The 15,871-nt window shown below is 35.7% G+C and overlaps 1 protein-coding gene across 6 annotated transcripts in view; it reads left to right on the forward strand.

The window, feature by feature from the left end:
• The window catches only part of SESTD1 (SEC14 and spectrin domain containing 1), a 148,393-nt gene that overhangs the window by 43,082 nt on the left and 89,440 nt on the right, over positions 1-15,871 (forward strand). For all 6 annotated transcript variants that reach the window (XM_032407174.1, XM_032407165.1, XM_032407193.1 and 3 more), the window contains exons 2-3: positions 4,540-4,619; positions 7,811-7,919. In XM_032407174.1, coding sequence (XP_032263065.1) covers positions 4,565-4,619; positions 7,811-7,919 — 164 coding nt within the window. In that variant the 5' untranslated portion in view covers positions 4,540-4,564. The remainder of the gene's footprint in view (positions 1-4,539; positions 4,620-7,810; positions 7,920-15,871) is intronic.

Consider the following 15,871-nt stretch of genomic DNA (forward strand, 5'->3'; position numbering starts at 1 on the left):
TTGTCATGCTTGGATGGTTCTGTAAAGTAATGGAAAGTTTGGATAAAACATCCATCTCTCAGGAGACAGTGACAAAAAAGTAAGACTGCTTCTAGATATCATAGTGTGTCAAGGTAAATCTAGACTGGAGACTCAGACCATCTATCTTTTTCACTTTGAATATATGGAGAATAATACAATGGTGAAAAATTTGGCATTGTCGGTATACAATCAATAACATGACTTGTAAAGCTTGGATAACACAGATACTACTTTAAGGGTCAGCTGCAGTCATCATTTCTTATGCCTTGTGGGATCTTTGGAATTCCAGATGGTCTTTTCTCTTGGGTACTGGTTAATTGGGTTTTAGTGTGGCAGTGGTTTAAACCTTAGTATTGATGGACATTTTCATTCAGAATACATGGCAAAAAATTAAAAAAAAAGCATTAAATGATTGCAGACACCATCTACTAAACTCTGAATTACGGTTTTGTTCCTATACCAAACAAGTTTCTCTATTGACTAAATGAGAAGGATATTCTAGCTAACTTAAACAGAAAAGGGATTTATTGGAAGGATGTTATATAGCTCACAGAATTGATAATAAGGATGGAGAAATAGGCTCAGAAAATAGGAAGGAACCAAAGGCAATTGAGAATTGGTCTGTGCTCATGCCAAAGGAAAAGTTTAATTAGGAAGCCAGTTCTGTTTCTATGATTAAGTTGTTCCTGTATCTGTATTACCCCTTCAAGGTTGAAATTCCTTTGTGGCAGTATCCTATTGACAACCTAGAGCAGAAGTTCTCTTGTTTCCAGCTTATAGGGTGGTCTCTTAGGTCAAAACTGTTTATAACGATTCTTATATCACTTGCCATTTGCACTGTTGATTGTAGAAGCAATGGTAGACAAAAGTTATGGTGCCTTAGCATGGATTAAGGCAATAGCACATATGTATATCTCATATATATATATATTTGTGTGTGTATATATGTTATATATATATATATATATATATATATATATATATTAATTTTGTATATAGTTTAGAGCTCCATCTTGTTCATTTGGCCAGATGTCACTGGATATTTTCAGAGCTGTTTTATCAGTAAGTTGATAATGTAGTGTGAGAATATCATTACTGGAATATATTGCCTGGGTATGAATCCTAACTTCCCCACTTAACTAGCTGTGAGATGCTGGGCAATGTTTAACCTGTCTAAGCTCCAGAGGAGGATTAAATAAGTTAATACAAATAAATAATTTAGAACAATGTATGGCTTATAATAAATATTTAGTAAATGTTAATTTTCATTATTATAATTATTGTTGGGGAGGAAAAATTTTTCTCTGCCTTTGAAGATTCTTTAGTCTAAGAATTTTTTTTTTTTTTAAAGCTTTTATTTATTTATTTGAGAGAAAGAGAAAGAGAGCACAAGCAGGGGGAGTGGCAGAGAAAGACGGAGAAGCAGGCTCCCCGATAAGAAGGGAGCCGGATTTGGGGCTTGATCCCAGGACCCTGGTATCATGACCTGAACAAAGGCAGATGCTTAACTGACTAAGCCACCCAAGTGCCTTGGAGCTGGTCTGAGAATTAAATTGACATGAGACAGATTGACAGGAGAAAATCAAATTAATTACCTATAGGGAATCCACATAATTATGAGATTCTAAAGACAGCCGGGCAAAATGAGGTATATGGGTCATCCTGAACTTAGGAAAAGGGGTAGGAAAGCAATTCACAGGAAGATGAAAAAGAGTAAATGTTTGGTAAACAAATGTTGGGCCCTATAGAAACAATAGGAACAATAAGTTATAGAGAGGACTTTAATCAAAGATCAAAGTTTGCTTAAGTTCCTCCCTGTCTACTGCTCTGAGTTCATATTATAATGTGGTTTTCTATAGTGATAGCTCTCTTCCTGGAGCAGACCCTTTAATCTAAGTTCTTTTAGGCATTTAGGGGGAAGGTCAGAGTTTCTGTGTCTTTTGGGCCTTGATTATTTTTGTTTTTAGCTCAAAATAATCTGAATGTCCAAGTGGCGTATCTGGGGACAACTAATTCACTCTGAACCCCCACATTATCAAGTTTTCAAATCTGGTCTCTGACAAGGTGGTCACAAGAGAAGGGACCATAGATATGAATCTGAGCTGTTTGGTTTTTGTAGAGCTGGGTAACTGATTCATCAGGTTAAGATAATTGATCTGGAAGTATGAACTACTGGTTTTATTTATTATTATTTGTTTGTTTATTAAGATTTTATTTATTTATTTGACGGAGAGAGAGACAGCAAGAGAGGGAACACAGCAGGGGGAGTAGGAGAGGGAGAAGGCAGGCTACCTGCTGATCAGGGAGCCCGATGCGGGGCTCGATCCCAGGACCCTGGGATCATGACCTGAGCCAAAGGCAGACGCTTAACGACTGAGCCACCCAGGCGCCCCTATTATTATTTTTTAAGATTTTATATACCTGAGATAGAGTGAGAAAGAGTGAGAGAGCACAAGTTGGGGGGAGGGCAGAGGGAGAGGGAGAAGCAGGCTCTCCACTGAGCAGGGAGCCTGCTGTGGGGCTCCATCCCAGGATCCCGAGATCATGACCTGAGCCAAAGGCAGACACTCAACCGACGGAGCCATCCAGGCGCTCTTGCTACTGGTTTTAGATTTAAAATGTATAATGTGAGCTTTTCCATCATGTTTCCTACTAGTTGTATGTCAGCCGGGGCCAATGTAGAACAAAAATGAACAAATTGCAAACAAATATTCAAGAATAAAACTTGAAAAATATATCCTATTTAGTTTGATAGTGATTTTTTCTTTGTAGACAGGTACAAATAATGGTAATTTTTTTTTGTATACACAGAAGCTGTAAAATAATATATTTCTTTAAGTAATCTTGTTTAGTCATTATTTGACAAATATTAAGACCACATCTTTTTTTGTTAATACCTGAGTTTTTTTCCTTAAAAGACTTTTTTTTTTTTTTAGGGCAGGGCTATGACTTGAGTTTTTAGTTCCAGCTGATAACACAGTATCTGAAATGGGATACATTCATAGCTAATTTTTGCTGAATAAGTAATATATTTTCATATGGAGTCACATTTTCTACTCTGCTTGAAAATTATTTTCAAAAGTATGCTTTGTGGTGACTATAGTTTATAATACTTTATTGCATATTTGAAATTGCTAAGAGAGTAGGTCTTAAAAGTTGTCATAAAAAAATTTTGTAATTATGGTGAGGGATGTTAACTAGACTTACTGTGATCACTTTGCAATGTATGCAAATAGTGAATCATATTGTACACATGTCAGTTAATATCTCAATTAAAAAAGGAGGCTGTTAAAAAAATGAGTATGGCTTCACTAAATACAATGCAAAGTCGTGGGGTATTGCAAGGAGCTGTCACAGTATATTGCGATGGTGGGTCACTGTGAGGTGGGATGGGGAAGGGAAGGATAAAATGTGCTGGAGAATACTCTCAGACATGCAGCTAAGTATAGGTGGATAATATAATTGAACCTTTGATTTTTTTGTTTTGTTTTGTTTTAAATGTCCTGCTCTCCTCAAAATCCTGTTTTATTAGTATACCGGGCTGGCTAAGCCTCCAGATGCCTGCACAAGACAAGAAACTGTCTTGTCCTTAGGCCTTGCTGTATGAATATTTATTGTATTTTGTATTTAGGCATAACCCCTGGCTGTGGCCAAGTGAACACTAGAAAACTAAACCAAGAACAGTTAATTATAGCTTGATAGGAAGAGATCATCAGCTGGGTTAATCAAATTTTTCCCTGGAGATTTAAAAAAAAATTCAGAATGTGGAGAGATGGAGACGGTAACAGTGGGGACAAAAATTGAAACGGTCTATTAGGAAATATATTGAGGTAAACATAAGATGTGTTACCATGTGATATGGAGAAGCAAAAATATGAGAAATTAGAGATAGCCATTTAATAATAGTGGAACCGAAAGAGTCAGATATTTGGAATTAAGCTGTATAATTAATAAGGAGAGCACTAGAGAAAAGATTGCCTCTTTGAGTAATTGATTCAATCCTTTATTTAACAAGAATTTATTGAATTACTTACTGCTATGTACCAGACACTGTTCTACCCCAAGAGTACTGCTCCGGAAAAGAGTTAAGCCAGTGGGGCGCCTGGCTGGCTCAGTTGGTAGAGCATGTGCCTCTTGATCTGAGGGTCCTGAGTTAGAGTGCCATGTTGGGCGTGGAGCCTACTTAAAAAAACAAAACAAAACAATAACAAACAAAAACAGTTAAGCTAGTGATTCTCAACCAGCTGTGATTTTTGCCTACCAGAGAATATTTGGCAATGTTTAGAGACATTTTGGTTGTCACAGCTTGAAAGGGGGAGTGCTATTTGTATTCTAATGAGTAGAGGCCAGGGATGCTGCTAAATGCAATGCACAGAATAATTCTTAAAAAAATAAATAATCTGACTCAAAATGTCAGTAATGCTGAAATTGAGACCCCCTGGGATAAGCCATCATAAGTATGTATTTCACAGAATAATTATTATCTTGTAGTTAACATTTAACTTTCTTTGTTTTCAGAAGTGAGAAAGTTTACTGGAGTAAAATGGAGGCCTCAGTAATATTACCCATCCTGAAGAAAAAACTTGCGTTCCTTTCAGGTATGCTTTCTTCTTAAAATTGGAAGTGTTTGATGTATAGTTTTGTTTAAACTTTTTTCTTTGATAAGTTTGACAGAAATGCATTTTTCTGTGAAGGTTTCATTTCAGAGACCTTTTATTTCTGAGACCTCTTTTAGTCAGAATGGATAGCTGTGCGAGCCACCTCTCACTGTTGGTACTTGGCAGGCCAATATTTATTCTGTAAATTGATTAAAATGACCTGTACAAGGTAGATGTCATATCTTTTTATATAAAAATGAAATAATACGGGCCAAGAATAATTGACTAACCAGCACCTAAATAATTGTTTTTGAAATATAGAATTAGTTTTTATGATATCTTGCATCCTAGCTTTTGTCTTCCATCTTCCTGTGAGATAGTTTCAGTGCACTTGCAGGAATTAGGAAATACCAGTTACATGGTTTTCACTTTTTACTGTTCAAACTGGGTTATATAGGCTTGAATTTATCTGGTTATTAACCTAAAGTATGTATCAGCTAAGAATCAAAGAGAAGCTGCAAGATACTTTATTAGTGTGAGAGCAGGGACATGGTACATTGGGTATAGCGATTTTCTGGAATTAAGGATCATTGAGTAAATTTGCACATGCTTTGGAATAGGTATTATGGCCTGCCTGTTTAGGGTTACTTGGACTTTTTTTATCTTGCTTTTTATTTCTTTTTTTCTTTAGATCCTTTCGTAATTGTCTTGATCATTAAGCTACCAGCATCCTTTTTTAAAAGTATATTGTATCTCTCTTTGTTTTTATTTTATTTTATTTTAAAGATTTTTATTTATTTGAGAGAATGATAGAGAGCATGAGAGGGGGAAGGGTCAGAGGGAGTAGCAGACTCCCTGCTGAGCAGGGAGCCCGATGCATGACTCTATCCTGGGACTCCAGGATCATGACCTAAGCCAAAGGCAGTTGCTTAACCAACTGAACCACCCAGGTGCCCTTGTATCTCTCTTTGAATTGGTATGTTTTTCTAGTGTAGATTATAAAGGACAAAATAAGATATTGAATTCCACTAGTATTCTTGTTTCCTTATTTAATGTATTTCCTTTTTTCAAATACAACTTCTTTCCGTACCAGTTGACGCTTATGTTTTCTCCATTCTTTTCTGATATTAATGGCGTTACAGGAAACATTCTTATTCATTGTTCGTGTACTTTGTACAAGTTCAGCAGTATAAATTCTCGTAAGTGGAGCTGTTAAAGAGAATTTACATTTAAATTTGTGTTAGGTTTTGTTGGATTACCCTCTAAGAATATTGTTTCAATTTCTGTTTCTCCCACCAGTGTAAGAAAATATCTGTTTGCCCACACTGTTGCCAAGAGTGGATATTATTATTCTTCTGTAATCTTTATCAGTGACATTTTTGCATCTTTATGACACTTATCTATGTGCAGCATTTCACTCTGTTGGCCATATTTACTTTTTTAAAAAAGATTTTATTTATTTACAGAGAGGGTGTGGGTGTGTGCAAGGGCGGGGGGAGAGAATCCTTGAGCACACTCCCCGTTGAGCATGGAGCCAGTCTTGGGGCTTGATCTCAAGACCCTGAGTTCATGACCTGAGCTGAAACCAAGAGTCAGTTGCTTAACCGACTGAGCCACCCAGGCGCCCCAGCCATATCTATCTTGAAGGTTTTTTTTTCTCTTGGCTTCTGCCCTCTTTTTCATTTACTCTAGTAATTATTTTATTGTTCCTTGGTGAAAGCTGAGGACATGAGGTTAAATGTAGTCCTGAATGTTGGAACTGTCCTCTGAAGACAAGTCCACAGTGGGTCAGAATGCTACAGTTCAGATATGAACCTTTTTGCACATTTGGTTTAATGCAGGCGTAAAGCTTACCAGTTTTTGAGGAGCAAATGAAATTTCCCTTAGCCCACCCTTCTTGACTTTCTCTATTGACTATTAATTATTTCAACCAATAGTTTTCAGCTTTTTTTAGTAATAGAGAAAAACTTTTCAAACCAAAATCATTTGGGGGGTTCAGCTTGAAAACCATGGGTGCAATTCATTAAAAAAAAATAAAACCTGAACAAAAACCATGAGTAGTTGAAGTCACTATTGATTATCTCTTAAGTTCAACCATTTGAAATTATATTTATTCAGATTAAACAAACTGGTTGAATATTATTAATTTATATGGTTAACCTAATAAAAGAAAATCATTTGTGGTTGGTCCATCATGAATTGCCCTCATGTCATTCATAGTAGTTGTTTTTTTCACTTCACAGCTTTCAGTTTTTAGTGATAGATTTCTAGAGATCATATAGAATTTTTACCTTTAATATTTGCTGTTTTTTAAGCTTCTAAAATTGCCGTAAATGTCAGTTGTGTCAGAGAATGGACTTCAGTGTCAAAGTCAGTCACATGGGGAACTTTCAAAGAAGATATGTGTGTATAAAAGTATTAGTTAGATTTTAATGCTTATGGGAGATTGAAGAGGGCTTGAGCATCCACGAAATGCGAGTATGTTCCACTGCCCAGCTTTCAGGCTTCTACAACCAGGTCCCATGTGCTCTTCTTAGCTGGGCAGGTCTTTTTCTTGCCTTGTGAATAGAAGTCCTGTCTGACCTCTGTGAGTTCACTCAGATCATTCCTCATCACAGAATACTCTAATACTCTTTTAACTTGGTTTATAAATTCTACCTATTTTTTTAAGTCTTAACTTTTCTACAAAGCTTTTCACCTTTATCACAGCTCTTATCATTTTCTAATTTTTCTAAATCCTTTTTTGTAATACTTTATATATATACAACACACCCTAGCAGATAAACTCATATTTCATAACTGTTATTTCTTAGGATGTAAAGCCTTTCTTCCTGGGTTGATTGGAAATTTACTTTACTTGTAAATGCTTATAGTGCTAGGTGTACAGTAGGTGCTTGATGAATTGATTACATTAAGAAGCAGCCTAAATGGAAGAAAATTAAACAGAATGATAATTGCTGTGTTTAAGTGAAGATTTCATGGGTGAATTTTTTTCTCTTATTCTTTCTAAATTTGGTATAATTTTGCTATACTACTATAAACATTTATAATATATAAAATAAGCAGCTATTAGATAGTTCTTTTTACTTATATCTTAAGTACTATTTGCTTTATAACATTGGACCCAAACATATTTATTTAGTGCTTTAATATCTATTACATGTTGTATTTATATCTTTTTTTTCTAATAGGAGGAAAGGACAGACGGAGTGGCCTCATTCTGACAATTCCATTATGCCTGGAACAGACAAATATGGATGAGCTGAGTGTTACCTTAGACTATCTACTCAGCATTCCAAGGTGACTCTAAAGGTGTCTTTTTAAAAATTTTGATATGTTGTCATTCACTTACTAATGTTTCCTGTTATTAAGGTGTATGTTGCTATGTCACCTGCTTTTATTAGTGAAATTATAATTAAAAACACTAGAATCAATCATTTCTGATACAACAGCAGATGAAAGAATTATTATATGCTCTTAATGCACTGGATAATGTGATACAGATTTCCAAAACGTATGCATTGTCAACTTCTAAGGAACACAAAGACTGAGCATCTCTGTACCATGCAACTTGAGAAAACACAGAGAAGTGAATTTAGTAGAAAGCGTCTTTTATTTAAATAACTATTTCACTATATAGATATAAACCTGTAGGTTTTAATATACTGAGTAAAGGCTATTAGGAATTCAAAACATTTTTATTTTTAAAAATGCAAAAAATGTTTATGTTTTAATTGAAGATCCTTGGATTTTGTATTTCTTGGGTGAAGACAAAACAAACTTTGCTTTTTGCTTGAGCCTCCCCATCACTTCAACAACAAAAATAAGCTCCCTCCCCAATTTCCTCTTCCATATGTGATATTTGGAGGCTGAAGTCTTACTGCATGTTGGAATCATCTGGAGATTTTTTTTTTTCAAAATTCTAATGCTCTCCAGAGATTCTGATCGAGTTGTTCTTGGGAGGTCTGCTCATCAGATGTTTTTTTAAAAAAGTCTTTTAATGGGGTGCCTGGCTGGCTCAGTTGGTGGAGCATATAACTCTTGATCTTGGGGTTGTGAGTTCGAGCCCCACACTGGGTGTAGAGATTACTTAAAATCTTTAAAAAGTACATCCTTCGGGCTTCTGGGTGCCTCAGTTGGTTAAACGTCCGACTGTTGATTTTGGCTTGGGTCATAATCTTGGGGTCCTGGGATCAAGCCCTGTGTCGGGCTCCATGCTCAGTGTGGAGTCTGCTTGGGATTCTCTTTCTCTTTCTCCCTCACCCCCCCCCCCCCCCCCCTCTTCTTGCTCTCTCTAATAAGTGAATAAAATCTTAAAAAAATCCTTTATAATCCTTTAAGCTTCCCAGATAATTCTTATTTGCAGTCAGATTTGCAATCCGCTGTAATAAAGAATGCGAATGAGGACAGACCTTTTGTTTGTAAAATATAGAGGTGGTTTTGGAACAAAATTCTCTCTTATTTAATGCTCTTGAGCTCCAGATAATGAATTTTAAACATTTTAGTCGAACAGTTCTTTGTATTCTTCCTTTATTTGCATTATTGATAAAATGGATTATTTCGTTTTAAACCACCTTGCAGAGTATAGGGTTAAAACTATATTTTAGAACCACTGACTTTAAATCATACCTGCTTCCAATATTGGCTTGTAATTTAATGATTCTCTTGCTGATTGTTTTTTTTCCTGTATTGGGGAAATAGAGGTCTTCAAGTGAGAATTTTCAAATTTTTTTTTACTTTCTGGGAAGGAAAGTTAGCAGAACTGACAGTGTGCTGTGTTAGTATTGAATAACCTTCCTCATCCTCTGAGCTGAATGCTAATTTGTATTATTCACCATTAGATAACAAACTGTTTCTAGGTAAATGATACCAGCTAGACATACAGCTAACAAATTCTGAAAAAGTATGCATAATTCATAGATGGTTACATGTGATTAGTGAACTTAGAGGCCATCTGAACCAACTGCCTTATTATGTAGATGAGGGAATTGAGACTCAGGTTATAGTTACTTGCCCAGGATTATACAGCTAGTTAGTAGTAGAGCTGGGACTAGAATCTATCATTGCTGACACCAATCCAGAGATCTTCATATTTCAAATGAATAGAGTTTAGTATAGTTGAATCTTAGGTGAGGTGAGGTTCTGAAGTTGGAATATACTGCACAAATTACTGATAGAATTATCCATGAAAAATGCTTAAGCAAGAATTAGAGGTTAGAGACTTAACAAACTTTTTTCATGAACATGCTAGGTTTTCCTCTAGTGACACTGGAGGAACATGTCATTGAGGCTAAGTTCCAGAAGACACATTCAGCTTGTGATTAAGTTTGTAATAAAAAAATGCATGCTTATGGGGTGCCTGGGTGGCTCAGTCTGTTCCGGTCTTCTGCCTGTTTTTTAATCATATTACTTTTTTTTGGTGTTGAGTTATAGAAGTTCTTTATATATTTTTGATATTAACCCCTTATTGGATATATCCCTTGCAAATAGTTTCCCCTAGGTTGCCTTTTTGTTTTGTTGATGATTTCCTTTGCTGTGCAAAAGCTTTTTATTTTGACATAGTCCGAGTAGTTTATTTTTGCTCTTGTTTCCCTGGCCTGAGAAGACATATCCATAAGTATGTTGCTAAAGCCAATGTACAAGATTGTTTTTTAAATTTCTCTTTCTTCTGTGTTGTTATTAGTGTATAGAAAATCAACCGATTTCTTTATATTAATTTGTATCTTACAACTTTACTGATTTCATGTATTACTTCAAATAGTTTTTTGGTGGCATCTTTAGAATTTTCTGTATATGACATCTTCAGATAATGACAGTTTTACTTCTTTCTTAACAGTTTGGATGTCTTTTATTTCTTTTTCTTGTTTGATTGCTGACTTCCAGTACTATGCTGAACAAAAGTGGTGAGAGTAGACATCCTTGTCTTGTTCCTGATCTTAAAGGAAATGCTTTCCATTTTTCACCATTGAATATGATTTTAGCTGTGGGTTTTTCTTATATGGCCTTTATTATGTTGAGGTATGTTCCCTCTAAATCCACTTTGTTGATAATGTTTATCATGAACAGATGTTGTGTTTTGTCAGATGCTTTTTCTGCATCTATTGACATAATCATGCAGTTTTTATCCTTTCTCTTGTTAATGTCATGGTATAACATCGATTGATTTGCAAATATCAAACCATCCTTTCATCCCTGGAATAAATCTTACTTGGTCATGGTGAATAATCCTTTTAATGTATTATTAAATGTGCTTTGCTTATATTTTGTTGAGGATTTTTGCATCCACGTTCTTTAGGTATATTGGCCTATATTTTTCTTTTTCTGTATTATCTTTATCTGGTTTTGGTATCAGGATAATGTTGGCCTTACAGAATGAATTTGGAAGTTTTCCTTCCTCTTATATTTTTCAGAATAGTTTGATAAGAATGGGTATTAACTCTTTAGATATTTGGTTGAATTTACCTGCGAAGCCATCTTGTCCTGGACTTTTGTTTGTTTGGGAGTTTTTTGATTACCAATTCAGTTTTGTTACTAGTAATCAGTATGTCCAAATTTTCTATTTCTTCCTGATGCAGTTTTAGAAAATTGTTTGTTTCTAGGAGTTGATCCATTTCATCTAGGTTGTTTAATTTGTTGGCATATAATTATTTATAGCGTTATCTCCTAATTCTTCATATTTTTTTTTTTTTAATTTATTCATTTGAGACACAGAGATACAGAGAGAGAGGGAGCATGAGCAGGGAGAGAGGCAGAGGGAGAGGGAGAAGCAGGCTCCCTGCTGAGCCAGGAGCCCGATGTTTGGCTCGACCCCAGGACCCTGGGATCATGACCTGAGCCGAAGGCAGACGCTTAACCATCTGAGCCACCCAGGCGCCCCCTAATTCTTCATATTTCTGTGGTGTCAGTTGTCCTCCTTTATCCTTTCTGATTTTATTTGAGTTCCCTTTTTTTGTTGATTAGTCCAGCTAAAGGTTTATCAATTTTGTTTATCTTTTTAAAGAATCAGCTCTTTGTTTTCTTTGACCTTTTCTAATTTTTTTTATAGTCTCTATTTTATTTATTTCCACCCTCATCTTTATCATTTTCTTCCTTCTGACATTGGGTTTTGTTTGTTCTTTTTCTGATTCCTTTACGTGTAAGATTGGATTGTTTATTTGAGATTTTTCATGTTTCTTGAGGTAGGTTTGTATCATTAAGAACTTCCGTTTTAGAACTGCTTTTGCTGCATCCCAAAGATTTTGTACTGTTGTGTTTTTGTTTTTATTTGTCTTCATGTATTTTTTTATTTTCTCTGATTTCTTCGTTGACCCATTGGTTGTTTAGTAGCATGCTTGGCTTCTGTGTGTTTGTGTTTTTTCTAGTTTTTTTCTTGTAATTGATTTCTAGTTTCATACTGTTGTGGTAGGAAAAGATGCTTTATATGTCAGTCTTCTTAAATTTATTGAGACTTGTTTTGTGACCTAACATGTGATCTATCCTGGAGAATGTTCCATGTGCATTTGAAAAGAATATGTATTCTGCTGTTTTTGGATGGATTGTTCTGTATATATTTTTGAGGTCCATCTGGCCTAATGTGTCATTCAAAGCCATTGTTTCCTTGTTAGTAATTATGTTCAGATGATCTATCCATTGATGTAAGTGGGTTGTTAAAGTCCTCTACTATTATTGCATCACTGTCATTTTCTCCCTTTATGTCTGTTAAAATTTGTTATATGTACTTAGATGCTCTTATGTTGGGTACCTAGATATTTACAATTGTTACATTCTCTTGTTGGATGGATCCTTTTATCATTATGTAATGGCCAGTGTTTGTCTCTTGCTACAGTCTTTCTTTTAAAGTCTATATTGTCTGGGCGTCTGGGTGGCTCAGATGGTTAAGCGTCTGCCTTTGGCTCAGGTCATGATCCCAGGGTCCTGGGATCGAGTCCCGCATCGGGCTCCCTGCTAGGCGGGGAGCCAGCTTCTCCCTCTGTCTCTGCCTTTCTCTCTCTTTCTGACTCTCATGAATAAATAAATAAAACATTTAAAAATAAATAAATAAATAAAGTCTATTTTGTCTGATGTAAGTATTGCTATCCCAGTGTTTTTTTTCTTTTTTGCTTCCTTCTGCTTGGAATAACCTTTTCCATCCCTTTACTTTCAGTCTGTATGTGTCTAGGTCAGAAGTGAGTCTTTTGTAGGCAGCTTTTTTTTTTTTTTTTAAATCAATTTAGTCACCCAGTGTCTTTTGATTGGAGCATTTAGTCAATTTATATTTAGAGTAATTCTGATAGGTATGTACTTAATTGCCATTTTGTTAATTGTTTTCTGATGGTTTTTGTAGTTCTTTTTTTTATTTTTATTTTTTTTAATTTTTTTTTAGAGATTTTATTTATTTGAGAGAGAGAGAATGAGAGAGAGCACATGAGAGGGGTTAGGGTCAGAGGGAGAAGCAGACTCCTTGCCAAGCAGGGAGCCCAATGCGGGACTCGATCCAGGGACTCCAGGATCATGACCTGAGCCGAAGGCAGTCGCTTAACCAACTGAGCCACCCAGGCGCCCTGTTTTTGTAGTTCTTGTCTGTTCCTTTCTTCTGCTCTCTTGTGATTTGATGGCTTTCTGTAGTGTTCTGCTTGGAATCCTTTCTCTTTATTCTTTTGTTTATCTATTATAGGTTTTTGATTTGTGGTTATCATTGAGTTTATATGTAACATCCCCTATGTATAGCAGTCTATGTTGATAATTGCTTAAGTTAGAACACATTCTAAAAGCGCTAAATTTTTACTACCCCCCCCATATTTTATGTATATGATGTCATATTTTATATCCGTTTATTTTGTGTATTCCTTGGAATTTTTGTGGATATAATTGATTTTACTACTTTTGTGTTTTAATCTTGATAGTGGCTTTATAAGTAAGTATAATCTGCTAGTTTTACTATATGTTTACTTTTACCTGTGAACTTTTCTCATAATTTTCTTCTAGTTATGCTGTCTTGTTTTTGACTTAAAGAATGCCCTTTGACATTTCTCATAAAACTGTTTTGGTGGTGATGAACTCCTTTAACTTTGTTTGTCTGGGAAACTCTTTATATTTCAATTCTAAGTGATAGTCTTGCTAGGTAGGGTATTCTTGGTTGTAGGTTCTTTTTTTTTCCTTTCAGCACTTGAAATATATCATGCCACTCCCTTCTGGACTATGTAACTACTAGTATTCTGTAAGGTATATATTCTGTATGTTCAGAATTTATAAAAGATCTAACTATGGACATTTTTCTTCAAAGAAAATCTGACACAGAAGCCAAATTTATAAAACAGATAGAAATGGAGGTCCACAGCTGTTTCTGCTCATCATCTTCCCTTCTCAAACTCCACTTCCACTGCATTGCCCCCTCCCTCACTTTTAAGGAGCCTTCTTGGAGCTTATAGGACTCTGCAGAGCAATTAAAAGATAATTTGAATATGAGTCTAACACCCTTAATTGATCATGGATTTGTCTTCTTAGATTTTGGAATGTTCAGTATAGTCTGTGAGAGTGTGACTGGGATGGCTCCCCCCCCTTTATTTAATATATATATTTTTTTAATGGGACTTGCTTCCAAGGAGGTTTGAGCCAGCACCTTCCCTTTTCCTCCTTAAGAAATGTACTTTTAGCAAATGGGGTTATAATTGTATTGACCTTAGAGTTACTTCAAAGTACTGTGGTTAAGTGCTTTGAACATGCTTTTTGTTTTGTTTTTAATTTTTAGATTTTTTTATTTTTTAGAGAGGGAAAGTGAGCAAGGAGGGGCTGGGGAGGGGCAGAGGGAGAGAGAGAATCTTAAGCAGACTCCACATACAGCACAGAATCTGACACAGGACTTGACCTGGACTGAAATCAAGAGTAGGACACTTAACTGACTGAGCCACCCTGGTGTCCCTTAACATGCTTTATGCTCCTTTTTTTTTTTTTTTTTTAAGATTTTATTTATTTATTTGACACAGAAAGAGTGAGAGAGAGCGAGCAAGTACAAGCAGGGGGAACGGCAGGCAGGGGAGAAGCAGGCTTCCCTCTGAACATGGAGCCTGATGTGGGGCTCGATCCCAGAACCCTGAGATCGTGACCTGAGCTGAAGGCAGCCGTTTAACTGACTGAGCCACCCAGGTGCCCCTTTATGCTCTTGATGAGTGTTTTTTTTTTTAATAGTCATCTCACTCATTCAACATATATGTATTGAAAATTTATAATGTGCTGTTTTAAAATGGAACTGCTAAGCCAGTATTCACTTTCTTTGCCATGTAGTTTTTATTTTTCTTTCCTTTCTCTTTCTTTTCATATGCTTAAGTTCACGTCAAGGGATGGCTAAGTTGTCAAGCTGGACTAGTACAACAATAGCCAAGCTAACTTCTCTGTCCCTATTCTCTTACCACTTTGCACATAAAACAGGATTAATTTCACTGAAACAACAATTTCTTCCTTCCCAGTTTTCTATGACCTCCTCCTCTTCTTACTGCACGGTGAATTCAATTCGGTAGACATTTATTTTGTACGTCGTGCATTGTGAAGGCAGGAAAGACAGGTCTTTGCTCTCAAAAGCAGTCTTTCAGCCTTCTTAACTGCTATGCCAAAACCTTACATGATTCGACTCACCTTTCCAGTTAATATTTCTTGAACACTTATTATGCAAAGCACTTAGTTTTAAGTACTTGTATTAACTCAGTTTTCAAAATAATAAGATAATATTATTTCTATTTCATAGATGAAAAAGGGCAGAGAAATTAAGAAACTTTCTCAAATTAATATGTGGTGCCTTTGCTCATATTCTTTATGCTCTGTATTCCTTAGGCTCTTTAAGGTGCTCCTTTCACACTAAATTTTATTAGCTCCTTTATGTAGATCTTTTCCAGATTCTGCTGTTATCTAAACTTACAGCCCTTGCTGTTTCTGATTCTTTAGGAGTTTAACCATGATGTGTTTAATGATGGTTCTGAAATTTTTATTATTTATTTATTTATTTTTAAAGATTTTATTAATTTGAGATAGAGAGCGAGAGAGCGAGCATGAGTGGGGGGCAGAGGGAGAGGAGAAGCAGGCTCCCCGCTGAGCAAGGAGCCCAATGTGGGGTTCAATCCCAGCACCCCGGGATCATGACCTGAGCCGAAGGCAGATACTTAACTGTGACTGAGCCACCCAGGCACCCAAATTTTTATTTATTTTTACATTTATTATTTGTATTACTTTTTTTTAAATTTCAAAAGCATATATTGTTTCCCTAGTAACATTAAATAATGTAA

Source organism: Phoca vitulina, unplaced genomic scaffold (assembly GCF_004348235.1).
Source record: "Phoca vitulina isolate PV1807 unplaced genomic scaffold, GSC_HSeal_1.0 scaffold1, whole genome shotgun sequence".
In the NCBI taxonomy this organism is placed as follows: Eukaryota; Metazoa; Chordata; class Mammalia; order Carnivora; family Phocidae; genus Phoca; species Phoca vitulina.